Here is a 16,448-nt window from a genome sequence, read left to right as displayed (position 1 = left end):
TAGGCAGGTAGGTAGTTATGCAAGGTAGGAAGGTAGGCTAGCTGGTAGGTGGTATAGGTGGGTTAGATAGCGGTATTTATCCATCTTTTTGTCTGTCGGTCAGTTTGTTTGTTTGTTTCTTTGATTGCTTTTGATTGATTGATTGATTGATTGTTTTTTGTTTTTTGTTTTTTGTTTTCTTGATTGATTGATTGATTGATTAATTGATTTTTTAAAATCTTTTTTCTCACATAATGAGCTCATGCTGAAGAAAACCAAATGTGTACACGGCCAGCGCCTATGACGAGGTGTACAGCCAAGACGTAGAGACATAACGTACTTCTGTTTTCTCTATCCATCTCACATTTACATGAAACTGGGTCGCTCAGCTAAAAGGTCATGATGAGAGAGAGAGAGAGAGAGAGAGAGAGAGAGAGAGAGAGAGAGAGACAGAGACAGAGACAGAGACAGAGACAGACAGACAGACAGACAGAGAGAGAGACAGAGAGAGACAGACAGAGAGAGACAGAGAGAGAGACAGACAGAGAGACAAAGAGAGAGAAAGAGAGAGGGAGACTGAGAGAGAGAGACAGAGAGACTGAGACACTGAGAGAGAGAGAGAAAGAGAGAGGGAGAGAGAAAGAGAGAGGGAGGGAGGGAGGGAGGGAGAGAGAGACAGAGACAGAGACAAAGAGATAGAGACATACACACACAGCGAGATACTGCGAGAGAGAGAGAGAGAGAGAGAGAGAGAGAGAGAGAGAGAGAGAGTGAGAGAGAGAGAGAGAGAAACAGACAGACAGACTTAAAAAAGTGAGATAATAAGAGATAGAGAGAGAGTGTGTGTGTGTGTGAGAGAGAGAGAGAGAAAGAGAGAGAGAGAGAGAGAGAGAGAGAGAGAGAGAGAGAGAGAGACTGAGCCTAGAGTCACAGTGTGCGTGTGTATTTGTGTGTGTGCGTGTGTGTGTGCACATGTGTGTGTGTGTGTGTGTGTGTGTGCGTGTGTGTGTGTGTGTGTGTGTGTGCGTGTGTGTATCTCAGTGTTCGTCCCAATCGGTGTGTGTGTGTGATTTCATTATGTGTTCTCAGTTTGGGTGGCTCTCTTCACAAAATGAGACTCAAGTAAAACCTCCAGTCCCTGCAGTCCCAGTCCACTCCGGTTGCTAACAATTCTTCAGTCTAATCTCAGCGTCTCTTGCTCCTCAGTTTCAACGCATCTGGTCGGGGAAAGACAAAGGAAAACCAGATCCACACAAATGCGCCATATTTGCAATGGCAGTGTTAGTTCTCAGCCAATCGCGAGACGCTCTGCCCTTCTCCGCGGCATAAGAGCGTCGGAAGGGAGGTAACTCTCAGTCACCGTGGCTGTGTCCACGCGGGTAATTGACCGTGCCAACAAGTGCCCACTGGTCAGTTGACTGGGCTCATGGCGGGCTGACGCTTTTTGTGGGCTTACTTTTTGACCTCTCCCCTCCTCTTGTTTTTTCTGTGTGTTCTTTCTTTCTTTATTTGGTGTTTAACGTCGTGAGAGAGTGGCTCTTTTAGCAGTAGTGATTACTAAGCACTCTTGCTTTCACTGTCTGACCGATATACGTGTTCATGGTTTTAAAGACATAATTATGCTATAGATAAAAAATGTGTTTTAAACCCAAGACGTCTTTTTTCTTCTCCTTTTTTTTTAAAGTAGTATCTCTGACGTCAAAAGCCAAAGAAATGTCAAAAGGTCATCATAATGTTAATGATGGCCTCACGTAAACATTCTGTTACTTCTTCTGCATATCTCCCGGGGAACGGTGACAAAGAATTTCGAAAACAAAGTTTGTCAGTCTCGGTGACTTCAACATATCAGCAGCAGACAATTAATTGCGTAAGGTCACCGACAGGCTGTGCATGCGGCATCGGTGTCGTATATCATTAAAAGACACAGTCCTTCCCGGCCATGAAATCAGCCGGTTCAGCTTCCTTTCTCAGAACTGCCCATGTCTTAAATGGCATAAGATCATTCCTCCACTTGGACATATACTTTTTTCTCTTTTTTTTTATATACATAAAGACAAGTTTACAAATATACATTGGCCCGTGTATACAATAAACATACCTTTAACATACATTTATATCCATGGGTAAAGGTTTGCGAAAAGGTAAGGGGTGTAAGAGAGGGAGAGAGAGAGAGAGAGAGAGAGAGAGAGAGAGAGAGAGAGAGAGAGAGAGAGAGAGAGAGATGGCGGTGGTCTAGGTAATTGTTATTGGACACATACTAAGGTTGGACGGGCGCAATGGCTTGATGGTAAGACGCTAGCCTCCCGGCAAAGCGGAAGGTCGTGGGTTCGAATCCCGGCCGCGCCTGGTGGGTAAAGGTGCAGATTTTTCCGATCTCCCAGGTCAACTTATGTACGTGCAGGCCTGCTGGTGCACTCAAAACAAGAGGAATTGTGTATTGTCGGTAGATTGTTGGACTGTGAGTAAGGCGTAAAAGTAGATTGGCCAAGGGACGCAACGCTCTGAATGGGGAAATATTCGGAATGTGCCTTCATTACCTCCCTTAAACACTTCTCTTGCGCTTAAAATTGGCAATCTAGTGGCTGCTCCGCCTGGCGTCTGGCATTATGGGGTTAGTGCTAGGACTGGTTGGTCCGGTGTCAGAATAATGTGACTGGGTGAGACATGAAGCCTGTGCTGCGACTTCTGTCTTGTGTATGGCGCACGTTATATGTCAAAGCAGCACCGCCCTGATATGGCCCTTCGTGGTCGGCTGGGCGTTAAGCAAACAAACAAACAAAACAAAACAAAACCATACATGTTAGCAAAAAAGCTTTGAATTAGACTTGTCACTTGACCACAACTTTTAATTCCGATGTTGTACTTCTTTCTCTTTTTTCTTCAGCCGGCCTATGAGAGAGACAGACAGAGTGGGACCTGCCGAATCTCGCTTTTAAGCAATGACGAAAGCACAAGTTTATTTTTGATTTGTTTATTTGCGTAAGCTTATAATGAATGACTGTCACAAGAAAAGCAGCTGACATCTTGCCACGTGAAACTAATATAAGGATCATACAGAAATATAGAACAGATTGACTGCTGACTTAGCAAAATCAAGAATATAAAATCTAGAAAAGTAACTTTGAATATGGACACAACAAAACACTCAAAAGAATAAACTGAATGCTTCGGTTTTTCTACAATGAAACGTTCCATAAATTTAACTTGCTTTTGCATGTTTTTACCCTGTATTCCTTTCTTCCTTCCTTAATTCATTTATTTAGTTTTTATATTTATTTATTTCATTTATTCATTTTATTGAGGAACATATATTATGGTTAAGCTGAGAAGAAAATCGGGAACTGAGTAGTTATGATGAAGTGAACACAACAGAAGCTTGTTTGTTTGTTGGTGGCTTTGCTTGTTGGTTGGTTGGATGATTGCTTGGTTGGTTGTCTGCTTCTTTAGTCGAATGACATATTTGATCTCACAATTGATATCAATAGCCACAAGAGATCATGAAAAGCGAAGCTATATTTTGGGGCAGGTCCAATTATGCCAAATGATTTTGCTACAGGTCACTTAATTGAAGGGTTGAACTACGCGATCAATTTGATGAAATCCAAAACCAAATAGTCAGCCAACGTTCCAGAACTCAGAATCAAAAAACAAGAAAGGTAATATATAATTTATTGGAACGTTTAACTTGTGACAAAACAAAAAGTTACAGTCACTGACCTTCGACCTAGCGGTCCTTTAAGTCGCTGGATGGACAAACACTTTAAAAATGTCACAGTCCGGTACCGTGTTTAAGGCTGGAGTATACCTCATGTAAAAGTGATGAACCTTTTTAAATGTACACTTTTCTGTAAGTTCAAGGAGTGCTGAGGCCAGAATTCAAATAAAATAGCGCCTAACAAGCTAACTTACAAGGCAACAATTGAAACTTGACCTAAGTTTTCCACAAAACCACTTTCTTTCTTTGTTTGGTGATTAACGTCGTTTTCAACCGTTCAAGGTTATATCGCGACGGGGAAAGGGGGGGGGGGGAGATGGGATAGAGCCACTGTTTTTTTAATTGTTTTGTTAATTGTTTCTTGTTCACAAAAGCACTAATCAAAAGAATTGCTCCAGGGGCTTGCAACGTAGTACAATATATGACCTTACTGGGAGAATGCAAGTTTCCAGTACAAAGGACTTAACATTTCTTACATACTGCTTGACTAAAATCTTTACAAACATTGACTATATTCTATACAAGAAACACTTAACAAGGGTAAAGGAGAAACAGAACCGTTAGTCGCCTCTGACGACATGCTGGGGAGCATCGGGTAAATTCTTCCCCCTAACCCGCGGGGTGTACAAAACCACTACTGATAACATTTCAAAGATTTTATTGTGAATATGTATATAAGCAAGTCAACAATCAAATGTGAAGAAGAGTGACAGACAAACAACATAGAACACGTAACAGTTACTTTTGTGGTCATTTATGGGGAAGAAATATGACAACTTAATGTCAAGCATGAACCACAAACAAACATAAATTTAAACGTGCAAAAGTGATATCAAAGTTTCTAAAACTGTGACACATCTAAGATGAGAATCCATCTAACCACAGTAAAAATATGGATACCCAAAACGTGCTACATTCTGAACTGTACTGCTTCTACTACCCCAACCCCCCCCCCTCCCCCCCCTCCCCCCCTCCCCCCCCCCCCCCCCCACCCATTTTGACAGAAAACATGCTTCGAGCCTACGACTGAGATAAAGTAATTATAAGTAGCATGATTCTCGATAGATAGACGGTTTTGATGTCAGTTCAAGAAATACCAAAGAGACAAGTAAAAAGAAAAGGAAGCGATAAGCCCCTATTCTAAGATCATTTATGCAAAGTGATAATTGGGTATCTGACTTTTGCAAACACAAAGACACTGAATAAATCAGTAAAATTCAAAAGAAAAAATATTCGATTTTTTAGCTGACACATAAAGTTTCAATCAAATTTTTTTTAATCAATGCTGTATTCAATCGTTTGAACTTGAGACATGTCAATTGATTGAGGGACCTGTCTTGATTCTACTTATCGTTCTCAGGGGTATACTTCAGCCTCAAGACGATTAAATAGTAAGACGGGCGCAATGGCGTGGTGGGAAGACGCCGGCCTCCAAAGCGGAAGGTCGTGGGTTCGAATCCCGGCCGCGCCTGGCGGGTTAAGGTGGAGATTTTTCCGATCACCCAGGTCAACTTATGTGCAGACCTGCTAGTGCCTTATCCCCCTTCGTGTGTACACGCACGCACAAGACCAAGTGCGCTCCTGTAATCCATGTCAAAGTTATAGAAACACAAAAATAAATGTACCCAGCATGCTTCCTCCGAAAGCGGCGTATGGCTGCCTAAATGGCGGGGTAAAAACAGGCATACACGTAAAAATCCACTCGTACAAAAACACGAGTGTACGTGGGAGTTTCAGCCCACGAACGCAGACGAAGAAGAACAAGATTAAATGGTAAAAACATCCCAGCCGAAGCGAGCACAGAGGTCAGGGGCTGTGGGGTTTTGACCTACAGTGGTAAAGGTATCTTAATTCCAGCCAAAACAACCAGGTACACCAAGACAGATTTGTCCGGTCCCTGACATGCAATACATGTACCAAACACCTAAGCCTAGAAGTGTGTGTGTGTGTGCGTGTGTGTGTGCGCGTGTGTGTGTGTGTGTGTGTGTGTGTGTGTGTGTGTGTGTGTACATGCATACGTGCCGTGCTCGCGCGCGTGTGTGTGTGTGTGTGTGTGCGTGTGTGTGTCAACTGGGTCAATTGCTTCAGTTCTCAACTCCCCCCCCCCCCCCCACCCCCACAATGCATTCTTCCGGTGTGTTGTCATGTCTACCATCATGGAGATTTGTGTAATGTTGTTTTGTTTTGGTCACGTCAATCAGTAAATCAAGCTTTTTCTTGAGTTCGTGTCTTCATCGCATACTGTCAACTCTTTCATGTCATGTATTTTTCATAACATTTTGTTTAAACCAAATGTGCAAGTAGTCATATGTGTGCTAGTTATTTAAGATAATTCAACACAAAATGCAGAGTAAACTGCCAGACTGCAAAATGGGGGCCGGGTAGCTCAGTTGGTTGTGCACTGGACTTGTGATCCGAAGGTTGCTGGTTCGAATCCCGGCAGGAACGGACACGGGTCAACATTATCATGATTATGTGAAGACTGAGAGACGGTATTCATGTCCCACCCCCGTGTCACCACAGTGGCAAATAAAAGGCCTCGGTCATTCTGCCATAAGTTCAGGTGGCTGATTACATCTTAACACGTACAAACTTTGATAGCGCGACTCTTGTTGCTGCTAGCTTTCCACTGGAAGAAAGCGATCCGAATTTCACAGCAATAGGATAATAAAGTAAATGAATTGAAACAAATAAAAATGAAAATGTCTGGACGTGCCAAATAGAAGCATGCTCTTATCTAATTAAAAGAATGAAGGGGCACATGATGTGAAGGGGGTGAAGCAAGGAACCTTTAAGCCGGCTTTTCACATGAAAATCACCACCCGCTTAATTTCTTGCACATCAATTCAAGAAGCACTATTCTGGTTGCACCAGGGAGAGCTGTGTAATGGCTGGCTGTTGACAAATCTTTAAATTTGTCACAAAATCTAATTAGCAAAACCTCAACCCTGTCCTTATACAGAGGTAGGCTGAACTTGTCACAAGCAAGCATGTACAAAACAAGTTTGTCAATAAGTTGCGGCTTGGTTAAATCTTGGCCCTTGGTATTGCATCCCTTTAATGGAGTGGACACACTGCCAGAACTCTTCACAGCGTAGTAATTGTAGAATCTGCAGAAGTAGAGGTAGAGTTCTCTCCCAATGTAGTCCTGGCACCTGTCCTTGACCTGATCAGCTTGGTATTCATCCGCCAAGGTCAGCAACATCAAAAGGTTGCCATCTGTCAGATATACAATACAGACAAGTTAAAGTCAGGCATGAAAACTGAAAAAAAAAAAAAAATACTGAAAACAAAATTCGAAGGCGCGTAGCGCCAAGTTTCGCAGGCGCACAGCGCCAAGTTTCGCAGGCGTGAAGCGCCAAGACTTCTAGGGGGGTCCGGTGGCATGCCCCCCCTGGAATTTTTTTTTTCAAGGGTGCAATTTGGTGCAATCTGGGGCTATCTGAGCCTTAAAATTGGATTCAAACATGGCCCCAAAACTATTTTACTATAACTATGACTAGGAAAAAAAAAACAATTAAAAAAAAAAAAATTTAAAAAAAAGGAAAAATACGGAAAATAAAAAAAATACGGTTTATTTTTTTCAAAAATACGGAAAATACGGAGAATTTTCATGCCTGTAAAGTATTTGTAATATCAAAGAAACATTTGAACCCACGACCTCCCGATCGCGGGGAGGACGCCTTACCACTAGGCCAACCGTGCCGGTGCACCCAAGCATCGTCGACGATTGATTGAACAAAATGTTATTCAATTTGATTAAAAAACAAGTCGCGTAAGGCGAAAATACAACATTTAGTCAAGCTGTTGAACTCACAGAATGAAACTGAAGGCAATGCAATTTTTCAGCAAGACCGTGTAGCATCGCCAGTCCATCGCTCATGCTCATGACAAAGGCAGTGAAATTGACAGGAAAAGCGGGGTAGTAGTTGCGCTGAGAAGGCTAGCACGCTTTTCTGTACCTCTCTTCGTTTTAACTTTGTGAGCGTGTTTTTAATCCAAACATATCGTATCTATATTTTTTTGGAATCAGGAACCGACAAGGAATAAGATGAAAGTGTTTTTTAAATTGATTTGGACAATTTAATTTTGATAATAATTTTTATATTTTTAATTTTCAGAACTTGTTTTTAATCCAAATATAACATATGTATATGCTTTTAGAATCAGAAAATGATGAAGAATAAGATGAACGTAAATTTGGATAGTTTTATAAAAAAATATTTTTTTTTTACAATTTTCCGATTTTTAATGACCAAAGTCATCAATTCATTTTTAAGCCACCAAGCTGAAATGCAATACGGAAGTCCGGCCTTCGTCGAAGATTGCTTGGCCAAAATTTCAATCAATTTGATTGAAAAATTAGGGTGTGACATCTGAATCGCTCTACACATACACACACTTTGTCAAATTTCACCATAACGCACGTTTCACGCGTGACACGGAATTTTCATTGTGGTTTAAATGTATTTTAGGTTTGAATATGGTAGCTTTGGTGTTCAGATCTCAATATAAACAGAAATGAGCTTTTTGTAGCAGTAGTCATTTCCCCATCTGACAAGAGTGGATTTGTTTGAGAACAAAATAAACGCACGTTTCAGATAGTGACACCGCATGAAACGTGCGTTATGGTCACTTCAGGTCAGTTGTTTTCTTACCATTGCTTGTCTCAGCTGATTTTAAAATGTTGTGTGGTGCGGTTGAATATTTAAACTCTTGAAATAAACCAGTTTCAGTTGGAGACAAACTTCTGCTGTAAAGTAGCTTTCAGTACAACGAGCATTCCCGTTTTGGGTCGACATATTTACCAATAACAACTAAATGAAACATTCTTTTTTTAAATGCAGTGCTTACACTGCTTCTTGTGTACAATTGAAGTAGACTGTTACTCATCTAGTGTGAAAACGTAAACAAATTTAAAGGAACATAATTATAAGCGACCCTCCCCCCCCCCCCCCCCCCCCCCCCCCCGCTTTTTTATGTGACCAGCATCAAAGAAGAACCCATTTACGAAATTAATTCATCCAACAAAAACAAAAAAACAAAACAAAAACTTCCACTGTGCACTACGAGCACCCAGGCTGTTCATTTCTGGTATGTGACCAAGTAGAGCAACGGTCTTATCCCATGAAAAAGCCTGAGCAGATCTGAGACTGCTCAAACATGGCACCTTACAGCAAAACAAGATGACGACACAGAGGAGGAACATATACATACCACTAATCTGACAGAGCGAGTCCGGTGCCCTGGGGAAGAGAGTGTTGAAGAACAGCACCAGGTCTTTGTAACTCTTGCCTGGCAGACGGACCCTGGCTTCTGAGCTTTCTTTGAAGCGGGAGAAAAACATTTTCTCAAACACGGGAGAGTAGTGCGCCAGCACAGCGCGGTTAGCGTGGAGTTCCCTCCCTTCCACTTCCAGAATGACGTCTGTCGTTTCGCCGGGAACTCCCAAAGCGTTCAGTTCCAGTCCTTCGCCTTCCACGACTTGAACGGCGATTTCAGATGTTGACACTTGACAAAACACAAAGAGAACAAGTCACGTGAAGCGAAATCAAAACATAATTAGTTAATCTGTCGGCCGGAAAATAACAGATCAACACTAAATAGGAAGTTAAAATCCTTAAAATTGCAATGATCAACTAAATTAATTAATTATTTAGCTCCCCAAAACAGAAAACGCTATCACATTGTCCGCATAGGTTAAACATTGTTTGACTAATTTCAATCAATTTGATTGAAAAATGAGGTTGCCACATCAACTTTCGCGACAAAACGGATATGAGGTCATAAAAGAAATTTATCAAAACAATGGCTAAATAAAAACATCTTGGGATATCATCTGGAAGAATATGTATGTACATTTCATGAAGATCCATCCAGTAGTTATCTCGGAATCGGTCCACACACACACACACACACACACACACACACACACACACACACACACACACACACACAAACACACACACACACACATAAACACACACACACACACATAACACACACGCACACACACACACACGCACGCACACACACGCACGCACACAAACACACACAAACACACACACGCACACACACACACACACACACACACACACACACACACTCACCTGAACCAGAGTGCGACATATCTGCGATTGACGCAGACGAACGTTACAGCCACGAAATAATAACGAGCCCCCAGCTTCGTGTTATAAACCGACAATAAACTACGCAGTCAAAATAGTGTTCACTTTACAACACGCCGACACAGGCTTACAGCACAGTTTTGACTTTCGTGTGTAGCTGTTGAATCATATGCAGGCAATGCTAAATTCGTCCTGATGTACCAGGAAGTAGCCTCTGAACACAGGCACATCGAGTCAGCTAACTCACGGGGGATAACCTGTTCAAGGCCGAGCGGAGGCCTAAAGCGGCGCCTGACACGTGTGAAGGCAAGTTTTGTCTGTTTTCTAGGTATTGTTTGATTTATGTCGGGATTTAAGGTAAGCTACTGATTCAGCGATGACTAAATTTGTTTCTCGATAGCATAAAAAGTCTAGGACGGTTGATATTTGCCCGTAAATAGCCTTCTAAGCTGAAAATGTCGGCGATCGAGCACCGGAAATGGCTGTTCGATGAGTTTTGCAAGTAGAAATGTGCTTTGTTTCACCAAATCAGCTCGTATTTGGTATGGGTACGGGATTCTAGAGGACGAAGAAGTCATAAGAGGTGCAAAGAAGTGCTATTTGGGAGTAGAACAAATCTTCCGAGCCAGTAGACAAGAGAAGGTCATATTTGAGAGATGATAGAAAACTGTTGATAACACATGGTACCCGGGGGGGGGGGGGGGGGGGTGAGTGGGCGCAAGGGCAGCTGATGGCGGTGCCATTTGATGTCTGATTCGATCGCGGGGATGCATCGGCCGTAGTTTGGGGTGGGGGAGGGTTGCAGCAGATATTGCCGGGAAGCGTCGTTTTGCGCTCTTTGTCTCTGCCCGGGTTTGGGAAGGGGGTGGGGGGGGGGGGGGAGAGCTATTAGCGGATGCCCCACACAAATGTGTAAACATGAGGGCTAACGGGGCACTGATACGAGGTATGATCCAAACAAAATGATCAAACCGCGATCAAACTTCTCGAGAGTTCTCGTGATTGTTTTAATTTAAAAACTCATTCATAAAAACTAGAGACTATGTTTCTGATCAAAATGAATGATTAATCTGCTGTATCATTCGCTTGTCGGAAAGCTCCGCCTACGCGTATCTCAGTCTCAAATATGACCATCTCTTGTCTACTGGCTTGGAAGATTTATTCTACTCCCAAATAGCACTTCTTTGCACCTCTTATGACTCCTTCGTCTTCTAGAATCCCGTACCGATACCAAATACGAGTTGATTTGGTAAAATAAAGCACATTTCTACTTGCAAAACCCATCGAACAGCCATTTCCGGTGCTCGATCGCCGACATTTTCAGCTTTGAAGGCTATTTACGGGCAAATATCAACCGCTCCTTGACTTTTTATGCATCGATAAACAAATTTAGTCATCGCTGAATCAGTAGCTTACCTTAAATCCCGACATAAATCAAACAATACCTAGAAAACAGACAAAACTTGCCTTCACACGTGTCAGGCGCCGCCTTCGGCCTCCGCTCGGCCTTGAACAGGTTATCCCCCGTGTAACTGTAATTCACTGCAACACGCGGAACTGAAACTACCACTGCGACTTCAGAACCGAAACTAGGGTTGCAGGGAAACCAGTGCTCGACAGTACATGCAATACAACTAGCTTTTTCTAGGTTCCGTTCAGCTTCAGCCCGCACAGTAGAGTGCTTTGGGGAAGATAAAGCTCACTCTCTCTCTCTTTCTCTCTCTCTCTCTCTCTCCTCTCTCTCTCTCTCTCTCTCCTCTCTCTCTTTCTCTCTTTTGTTTTACCAAGATATCCCTCTCTCTCTCTCTCTCTCCTCTCTCTCTCTCTCTCTCTCTCTCTCTCTCTCTCTCTCTCTCTCTCTCTCTCTCTCTCTCATATGGCCTCCATTATTTTGTTATCAGTGTTATTGTGTTGGGCTGTTCAGCGTCAATAATTGCATCATCTTGTTGGCAAAATAAAGGTGAGCCTGAACGCAGACGCGATCATATACATATCATTATTGGGCTAAATAAAGAAAACTTGGCAACAGCTTTACGCCGGCGTAACACGAGAAAATTACTCCCACGAGAGTTTTTCTCCAGAGTAAAAATTGTGTTCGAAAATGTTACTCCCTTTACGAAAAAAGTACTCCCCCATTAGACGAGAAAATTACTCCCCAAGACAGGTGAGTTCCGAGTAAACACTTGTAAAGCCGAGCATTCTTAGCTTCACATTTCAAGTCTGACACCATTTGTAAAGCCGAAAATGAGACGAGCTTCACATTAACTCTAACTGTCTGTGTTTGTGTCTTAGATGTTATACGTGTTTGAAGGTCATTTGTCAGGATGGCAATCACACGACAGGACAAACAGACACACAGAATATAAACTCAAGAAGAGGCAGGTAAAGTTCAAAATTGTATTGAATCAAAACAAATCATAAAAACAACTCAATACAATTCGTAGGTTCTTTTCAGAAAATATATCTGTACATTGGTTCACTCTATTCCTGTAATTTTCCTACTCCTTAAAAAAATATTCTAAGTCCTAAAATGGCTGAAAAATTGGGCATGACCCGTAGGTACCCTTAGCAAAATACGCTACTGAAAGCAATATCCTATGTCCTAAAATGGCCGAAAATTTGGGCAGAGGTTCGGGGCCTGAGTAAAAATAAAGTAAAAGAGTAAAGTGACGCCACTTTACTCGCCGTGTGGTAACCTGGGACTGCGGAACGTTTGTTTTTAACCCTGTCAGTTCAGTCCACAGGGCGGAGTCCGGTATACCATTTAGACACTTAAGCCAGGTTGGTTGCCAAAACTCCGGAGGACAATTTAGAGATAACAACAAATACTTCTCAGTACTCAGGTTTGGACTCATCCACAACCGTTCGGTACTAAGGTTGCCTCCCACAACCTTTTCCACAGGCACAGAAGCAATGCTGTAACTCTAAGTGGGAAGTCCGGTATACCATTTAGACACTTAAGCCAGGTTGGTTGCCAAGACTCCCCCGAACCTTGAAAACCAACAGCTTATATACCTTCCATGAATGTCCCTGACGTCACAGCTAAGGAACCAATGAAAACGTCGCTCTGGGATCACATACCAAAATGGGGAGGGAGGGGGGAGAGTTTCGAGGCTGCTATCAGCCTCCATAGAAGCTACAGCTAAAACCCCTCAAACATACACAAAAACTCCTGTACTAAGAAAACTACATCAAAAACGCTATAAAGATATACATCAACAAGAAGAGCAAACGCTCGATCGAGTCACTTTCGCAGTTCTGAATATTATATGAGGCATCAGATGGACAGGAAGAAATTGCTATTCACAACACAATGCATACCTGAAGCATACCTGTGACCTTGAAAAAGGTCAAAGGTCACCAAAGCAGACGTCAAAGTGTAGAGGTCACTGGGAGTCACGTTCACATAAAATTTGAGCCCGGTCACTTTTATAGTTTCCGAGAAAAGCCCAACGTTAAGTTGTGTGTTGCCGAACAGAAAAGGCTAGTTATCTCCCTTGTTTTTCTGATAACGTTCGTAAAAGGCTACAGATGTAAATACTTTGATGTAAAGAATAATCCTACAAAGTTTCAATCACATCCGATGAACTTTGTCAAAGATATAAAATGTCTAATTTTTCCTTTGACGCTGACCTGTGACCTTGAAAAAGGTCAAAGGTCAACGAAACCATCGTTAAAGTGTAGAGGTCATTGGAGGTCACGACTAAACAAAATATGAGCCCGATCGCTTTGATAGTTTCCGAGAAAAGTCCAACGTTAAGGTGGTGTCTACGGACGGCCGGCCGGCCGGCCGGCCGGACAGCCGGCCAGCCGGACAGACTAACACTGACCGATTACATAGAGTCACATTTTCTCAAGTGACTCAATAAAATGGAGATTCTACGACGCATCATTTGATACCAAACACTCATGGGTTATCAACACTGTGAACAAAGTGCAAAACCTCTGACTATTATCTCGCAAAATAGTCATGTCACACCAAAAATGTATGCAGTTACAAGTTAACCACAGTCAAACACAGTGTATATTCAACAGGCTTCTCATATGTAGATGATAAACATAAAATCTACATTCTACTAAACAAATGAATACAGACTACATGTTTATATTGAATACATGGGTAAAAGAAAGAATGATATACATGTAAAAGCTACATAAAAGACGAGAGAGAGAGAGAGAGAGAGAGAGAGAGAGAGAGAGAGAGAGAGAGAGAGAGAGAGAGAGAGAGAGAGTGTGTGTGTGTGTGTGTGTGTGTGTGTGTGTGTTCGTCTGTGTGTACCAAATATTATTCAACATAGAAGTAAAGAATCAGATCAAACAGGAAAGGAGGGTTGGGGAGGGAGGGAGAAAGGTGAGAGTTGGATGTCGAAAAACAATGCTCGGTTTCGCTGGCGGCACGTGCATAAACAAGCCGTAGAGGGTGAGTGACAGGAGAATTGACCTAGGGTTCATATCGTGTCAGTTCAGTTGGCGCGATCGTGTCAAAGCCAATTAAACAATGTAAAAGTACTGTATCATACCTATCTCCGAACCATTTACTAAGGAAAAGAACAAATATGATTTTAGAGTGTGAATCTTAATTCCACACTGTTTCAATACTAACTTAGATAATATAATCTGCTCTAATATAACGCCTTCTCTTCTTCTTCACTCTATATACTTTAAGAAGAACATTGCATATGGAGAAAAGACAAAAATATTCCTGTAGTCGCTTTTCTCCACACACTTCGTACAAAAATGTTACTCCCCTGACGAATAACTAACGAATAAATCACTTCACCTTAACACGAGCAATGTAACTTTCCATGCCAGGTGTACGAAATTTTTACTCCTTTGTCCCCTGTTAGTCTTGGTGGTGGAAGGGGTTGAGGGAGGGTAGCGCGACATTCGTTTATCACATATTGGCATTTTCGCCCGCATCCTATTTTCGCTGGAAGTCAACAAAAATGGGGAGTAAACATTTTGTGGAGGGAGTAATTTTGTCGTGCCTTGGGGAGTTCTTTTCTCGTACGAAAGTTGTACTCGGAGTAAGAATTTCGTAGGAAATTTTTATTCCGGAGTACATTTTTCGTGGAGTAAAAATTTCGTGTTACACCGGCGCAGACGCTTTTACTGAAGTTGGTTATCTTTATGCGAGGTTTCCGAGCTAGAACGAGGACTGCCGTACACACATACCAATAGTTCATGTCACAGCAAAACATGTCAACGCTGAGCAGCTTATTGAATTTGATTACACGGTGTGCCGCTAGCTGTTTATATTTTGTTGTTATTGGAAGTCTTGCAGGTTATAGTTGTTCATGATGATGCTGCTGCTGCTGCTGCTGCTGCTGATTTTAGTTGTTGTTACCATAATGATCATGATATGTTATGAGGTTTTTGTAACTGCATAATGTGTGTGTGCGTGTGTGTGTGTGTGTATGCACGCGCGCGCGCGCGTGCGTTTGTGTGGTTTTGTGTGTGTGTGTGTGTTTGTTTGTGTGTGTGTGTGCTGGTGTATGGTTGTGTGTGTGTGTGTGTGTGTTTGTGTGTGTGTGTGTGTGTGTGTATGTGTGTGCTGGTGTTTGGTTGTGTGTGTGTGTGTGCTGGTGTATGGTTGTGTGTGTGTGTGTGTGTGTGTGTGTGTGTGTATGTGTGTGCTGGTGTTTGGTTGTGTGTGTGTGTGTGTGCTGGTGTATGGTTGTGTGTGTGTGTGTGTGTGTGTGTGCTGGTGTATGCATGGTTGTGTGTGTGTGTGTGTGTGTGTGTGTGTTTCTTGCTTTGTAGTGCCAAGCTTAGTTGCTATTACAGGGATTTTGGCAGCTATATTCACCCAAATAGTAGGCCTACATCCATAAAATAAAAATCACTGCTCAAGCTGTCCTTTATTTTTATCATGTATATGAGTGAGTGTAGCGTAGTACTTCTAGAACTAGCAGTAGTTGAAGAAGTAGTAGTAGTTTGTCATGTATATATATATAACAAATATATATATTTGTAACATATATATATATTTTTGGGTTGTCAGATGAGGGTAGTCTCCCATGCCAACAGAAGCTACCATTCAGAGAATGGTTTGCTTCTTAGTTGGATACCATGGGTTGACAACTCTCGCCATCAGTACCACCTGACCACTGATGAGACACAATAGTGTCGAAACACGTGTCTGGTCTTGGTACAAATACAATGGTCCTCCTCAGGACTAGATTACCTTGCGATACGTCCCCCACAAAGGGACTTTGCTCTGTAAATCTCGGTCCCCCTTGAGGAGGGTCTGATGCTCCCAATAGGCTGTCTGCGAAGGGATACTTTTTTCTCTCTCTATCTCTGCTAAGAGCTTTTAACAAGTCTCGGAAGAAAGTCTCTGCTGACTTTCAATTGTTTCTTTCACAATTTCTGATGTTTTATATATATATATATATATATATATATATATATATATATATATATATATATATATATATATATATATATATGTGTGTGTGTGTGAGTGTGTCGGTGTGTGTGTGTGTGTGTGTGTTAGGGAGTGTGTGTGTGTGTGTGTGTGTGTGTGTGTTTGTGTGTGTGTGCGTACGTGCGTGTGTGCGTGTTTCTTTGTTTGTCTATCTATCTGTCTTACTGTGTTTGTGTCTGTGGCATGTGTATGTGTA

The 16,448-nt window shown here is 42.1% G+C and overlaps 1 protein-coding gene across 1 annotated transcript; it reads right to left on the bottom strand.

Annotated features, from left to right (window-relative positions):
• Positions 1-4,685: 4,685 nt before the first annotated feature.
• Positions 4,686-10,012, bottom strand: LOC138972331 (kelch repeat and BTB domain-containing protein 8-like). The gene is made up of 3 exons (XM_070345010.1): positions 9,805-10,012; positions 8,912-9,205; positions 4,686-6,913 (listed from the first exon to the last, which is right to left on the bottom strand). The coding sequence occupies exons 1-3, from the start codon at positions 9,821-9,823 to the stop codon at positions 6,510-6,512; spliced, it is 717 nt and encodes a 238-aa protein (XP_070201111.1). The 5' UTR covers positions 9,824-10,012; the 3' UTR covers positions 4,686-6,509.
• Positions 10,013-16,448: the final 6,436 nt, after the last annotated feature.

Source organism: Littorina saxatilis, linkage group LG8 (assembly GCF_037325665.1).
Source record: "Littorina saxatilis isolate snail1 linkage group LG8, US_GU_Lsax_2.0, whole genome shotgun sequence".
Lineage (NCBI taxonomy): Eukaryota > Metazoa > Mollusca > Gastropoda > Littorinimorpha > Littorinidae > Littorina > Littorina saxatilis.
This window is presented reverse-complemented; position numbering and strand designations above follow the sequence as displayed.

What these genes read in the sequence shown, in the direction of transcription:
- LOC138972331 (XM_070345010.1), bottom strand. An exon ending in CTCGCTCTGTCAGATTAGTG is followed by an intron (nt 6,914 to 8,911) that starts GTATGTATATGT and finishes TATATCTGACAG; the next exon opens with ATGGCAACCTTTTGATGTTG.